The following is a 4978-nucleotide window of genomic DNA, read 5'->3' as shown; positions in this document are numbered from 1 at the left end:
GACACCACAATTCAAAAAGGACATTGAGAAACTGGAGCGTGTCCAAAGGAGGATGACTAAAATGATGCATGATTTGGAAACCATGTCCTATGAGGAATGACTTAGGGAGCTGGGGATGTTTAGCCCGGAGAAGAGAAATTTAAGAGGTAATATGACAGCCCTGTTTAAATACTTGAAGGGATGTCATATTGAGGAGGGAGCAAGCTTGTTTTCTGCTGCTCCAGAGAACAGGACCCAATGGAGCAATGGATGCAAGCTGCAGGAAAAGAGATTCCATTTAAACATTAGGAGGAACCTCCTGAGAGTAAGGGCTGTTCGACAGTGGAACAAACTCCTTCCTCAGAGTCTCCTTCCTTGGAGGTCTTTAAGCAGAGGCTGGATGGCCATCTGTCAATGGGGATGCTTTGACTGAGAGTTCCTGCATGGCAGAATGGGGTTGGACTGGACCAGGGCCCTTGGGGTTTCTTCCAACGCTATGATTCTATGATTCCTGCCCCCCATGGCTGTCTCCACTTTTTGTATTACTTCTTCCAGTGCTTCTGCTCCCACTTTTTGCAGTAATCCTGGAGGAACTTGTTGATGTGGTCTCCGAGGATGATGAGATTCTTCCGGATGTACCTCAGCCTCTTCTCCCTTGGAAAATCTTTGGGCAAATTCAGCTTCCGCAGACACCTCTTAAATGGACGCAGGTACTCCTTGCACTGGAGAATGAAAAGGAGGGAGTTGAGGGACGAGGGGGAAGAGAACACACATTCCTACAATCCACAGCTCCCCATGGAAGAGAAGATACAGCTTCCCCATGACAGGGTTCAATGCCCCAACTTGGTGGTGGAAACCCACTGACTGATCTTGGGTGTGTCACATACTCTCAGCCCCAGAAAACCCCATAATAGGTTTGTTTTGTGAGTGTGTGTCTGAGTGCCTTCAAGTCACCTGTTGGCAATTTTATAGGGATTTCTTAGGACAGGGATCCTCAGAGGTGTTTGTGCCAGTTCCTCCTTCCAAAATGTAGCCTATTTGTTGGCGTCTCCCATCGAAGCATTAACCAGGGCCAACCCTCCTTAGCTTCAAGATTAGGCAAGATCTGGTGCCTTTAGGCTGCTTAGGGTCACCATAAGTTGGAAACGACTTGAAGGCACCCAACAACAACAACCAAAAGTTAGAAGGCAGGCGGAAAAGAGGAAGAGGCTATAGTTGTGTGCCTTCTTTTCTTGGCAAGATTTGTTCAGGACAGGTTTGCCATGCTTTGCCCTGAGGCTGAGATTATGTGACTTGCCCAGTGAGTTTCATGGCTGAGCTGGGAATCAAACTCTGGTCTCCAGAGTCATAATCCAACGCGGATAGACTCAAGCAAGGCTATCCAATACCTAGGTAGGGCAGTTGAAGATATCTGGAGAGAGCTCATTCAAAGCCTACTTGATAGCAATGAACAACTCCAAGTAGTGCTTTAGAGAACGATCCACATCAGAAAGACGTCATTCAAGATTAAGACAGTGGGTCCTTAGTATCTGCTGGGGTTTGGTTCCAGGACCCACTATGGATACCAAAAATCTGCGGATGCTCAAGTCCCATTAAATACAATGGCTTGGGAAAATGGCATCCTTTATATAAAATGGTAAAATCAAGGTTTGCTTTTTGGAGTTGATATATTTTGAATACTTTCAAGCTGCGGGTGGTTGCATCTGTGGATAAAGTATCCTTGGATGCTGATGGCCAACTGCACACATGTACAACTTCGTAGGGGTGTTGTCCAGATCTCCTCTAACAACCTTAGATAGCTCCCTTCCAAGTATAGGTTTACCTTTGATCCCACAGCTGTTTTGGACTTCGGAATCTTTGGCCAATCTAGCAGAGGCTTCTGGGAGTCGAAGTCCAAAACATCTGGAGAACCAACGTTTGAGAACCACCAAACTCCAGAGCGGTTTTGAGATGGCTTGCTCTTGAGTGAGCAATCCAGACCTGTTTACTCTGCAGAAGTTAGAGTAATGCAGGTAGAACTGAAAACTCCTAGAGGGTTTTTTGGTGTCCATCACATCCAAGTGTTTGGACTCTTCTTGTGAACTTGGCCAGGGCATGCAAGTCCACCTTTACTACTAGTCCATGCTTTCATTGGGAGGTTTCTCTTTATTTTTATCTTTTGGCATTCCTAAAAGACAACGGGGTCATTCATGGCTCACAATTTTGAAGGTCTCATGCGAGAGTCCGTCGGCGCACTGGACAAGGGCGTCTCCGGAAGGCGCAGCCCTGGCGAATGCCTCGCCGCTTGTGGTCCCAATGGCCTGACGGTTTGGAAGCTGGCTCTCGGTCTCCTGCGGACATTCATATACCCCTGAGAGGTCAGTTTCTGGATAGCCAGTATTGAAAAGTAAGAATGCAGCTTATGGGTATGAATGTGCCAAGAAAGAAAAACAACGGAGTCATGCGGTGAAATATAGTTGTAAGGTGTATGGCCTGTGTCTGTACTCCCTGAATTTGGGTTTACGTACATTAGATTCTATGCTGGCTATTTGCTGTGATAAATGGAAATGAAATGAAATGAACATGTATCAGATCCCAGCTTCTCACCGCTTTTGTTCCCAATTGATGCAGGTGAGGGAGCATCTACATTGCAGAAATGATGCTGTTTAAAGGCTATGGCTCCATCCCACAAAATCCAGGTGAGGCACCAGCACTCTTTGGCAGAGAAGACCCTGTGAAACTACAGATCCTAGGAATCCATAGGATGGAGCTACAGCACTTAAGGTGATGTCCAGCTGCATTATTTCTACAATGTGGATGCACTACTGTTGCAGGTGTTAATCTGAATGTTGAAAGAGGTACCCATGGTACCCAACTCTTCCCCTCTCCCCCAAGATTTAGTACTTTAAATAGCTCCTTTCATGTTCAGACTTAAACTTTGAGTGGATTCATCCTTCCTTGACATAGGAACCAAGAAGTTGCCGCTGGTCCCTGGTGCTTTGGTTGCACTATAAGGCCAACGGACTGAGCTCCGCGTTCTGAGTTGTTGCTGTCATGTTGTCTTATGGCAACCCTAAGGCCAACCTTATCATGGAGTTGCCTTGGCAAGACTTGTTCAGAGGAGGTTTTCCGTTGCCTTCCCCTGAGGCTGAGAAAGTGCGCCTGGTCCAAACCAGTGGGTTTCATGGCCGAACTAGAAACCGAACCCTGCACTCCGCAGTTGTAGTCATCCAACGCTCAAACCACACTGACTCTCTATGAGGATTTGCCTTAGGGTTGCCATAAAGTGAATACAAATGAATAAAATGCAGGTTCTAGTTAAAAGGAAATTAAAATGACGACCAATGCACCCATTGCTCAGACCTGGCAGCTCTGGATCGCCTCCTGCTGTCCTTCCACAATCATTCTTGGTGGGTTTTCGTCTCCCACCTTCTCTAATGGCCAAATCTCCCTTTCCTCTTGGCCTCTTGGGAACTCCATGGCACCCAAGGATGGTCAAGGATGAAATGGGACTGGACTGTTGATCCCAGCCAGCTTTTGTGACATCAGCTCTGAAGCGGATGGGTTCCAGATTCCTAAGACAACTGACGGAGAGGCAGAATTCCCCCAAGGACCCACTTGGGTCGGTTAGAGGCCCTCAACCTATTGCTCCGAGGAGGAAATAGCCTTCAACGGGGCAGCCCTTCCATTGGGTAGTAACTCAGGCAGCCAGTTTGGTGGGTCATCATTAAAAGGAGGCAAATCATTAGTTGCTTACTTTGTGGGTACTGTATTTATTGTCATGGATGGAGAGGCTTGTGAGCCATAGTGTTGGATATGACTCTGGAGACCAAGGTTCAAATTCATGCTTAACCATGGAAACCCACTATTAGTGATCATGGGCACGTCACACTCTCTCAGCCCCAGAGGACGGCAAAGACAAACCCCGTCCGAAGAAACCTGCCAAGAAAACCCCATGATAGGTGCACCTTTTGTCATTGTGTGCCTTCAAGTCGTACCCAATGTACGGCAACCCTTAGGGTCGCCATAAGTCTGGTTTGAAGTCACATAACATACATACAGCCTTTCTGGGTATAACCAGAGTCAAGTTTTGCATTCAAGAAAGCCATAAGTCTGATTTGAAGTCACACAACACACACAGCCTTTCTGGGTATAGCCAGCGTCTAGCAAAGTCCCTAGTTTTGCATTCAAGAAAGCCACACTTGTCCTGCTGTTATCTGGGCATTTGAGAAAAAGTAAATTAAGCCCGGAAGAGGTAAAAAGAGACGATCTCTAGCACATGTCAATAAAACTAATTACTCAAGACGGTTCCTTTGGTCCCGATTAGCTTTGGTCGGGTCACGAACAAGTGGGACTTCTGCCCTTTTAATTTACTGGTGACTAAAGGAGAGGTGTCTTATTGATGCCAGGACAGGCTCCTTGGCATGATAATGAACTTCTTTGTAGCTCCTTCCAGATCATCCTTTATGCTGGGCTTTATGACGAGGCGTCTGGTGGTGGATCTCATGTTATGGGAGCGGTGAATCCGTTCTGGGTTTTAGTATGAACTTTAAAGGGCTTTTTGAGGACCGAATGCTCATGGAAAGTGGGCCTTTATTCATCTGTTGTCCAGATTTGTTGCATGGCGTAGCACTTTGAGTGTTGGACTATGATTTTGGAGACCAGGGTTTTGATTCCCATCTTGGCCATGAAACCCACTGGGTGACTTTGGAGAAGTCACACTCTCTCAGCCTCAGGAGAAGGTGATGGCAAACCTCCTCTGGACCACTCTTGCCAAGAAAACCCCATGATAGGTTTGTCGTAGGCGTAAGTCGCAAACAACTTGAAGGCACACAACAACACTTTATGTGTGTAGTGTTTTGAGCTTTGGATTATGGATTATGTTAAAATCCTTGCTCAGCCATGGAAACCCATTGGGTGACCCTGCGCAAGTCACACTCTCTTAGCCTCAGAGGAAGGCAAAGCCAAGCCTCCCTCCTAACAAATCTTTCCAGGAAAACCCTATGACAAATTCGTCTTA

At 46.7% G+C, this 4978-nt stretch overlaps 2 protein-coding genes across 2 annotated transcripts in view; both read right to left on the bottom strand.

Moving 5' to 3' along the window:
- C11H17orf64 (chromosome 11 C17orf64 homolog) overlaps positions 1-3453 on the bottom strand; it is an 8293-nt gene extending 4840 nt beyond the window's left edge. The window contains exons 1-3 of the mRNA XM_042442262.1: positions 3322-3453; positions 2178-2309; positions 526-701 (exon numbers count right to left, since the gene is read on the bottom strand). Coding sequence (XP_042298196.1) covers positions 526-701; positions 2178-2309; positions 3322-3438 — 425 coding nt within the window. The 5' untranslated portion in view covers positions 3439-3453. The remainder of the gene's footprint in view (positions 1-525; positions 702-2177; positions 2310-3321) is intronic.
- Positions 1-4978, bottom strand: part of PPM1D (protein phosphatase, Mg2+/Mn2+ dependent 1D) — a 169897-nt gene that overhangs the window by 72241 nt on the left and 92678 nt on the right.

The sequence above is a fragment of the Sceloporus undulatus genome, chromosome 11 (genome assembly GCF_019175285.1).
Source record: "Sceloporus undulatus isolate JIND9_A2432 ecotype Alabama chromosome 11, SceUnd_v1.1, whole genome shotgun sequence".
Lineage (NCBI taxonomy): Eukaryota > Metazoa > Chordata > Lepidosauria > Squamata > Phrynosomatidae > Sceloporus > Sceloporus undulatus.
Note: the sequence above shows the minus strand (reverse complement) of the source record. Positions and strands in the feature narration are given on the sequence as shown.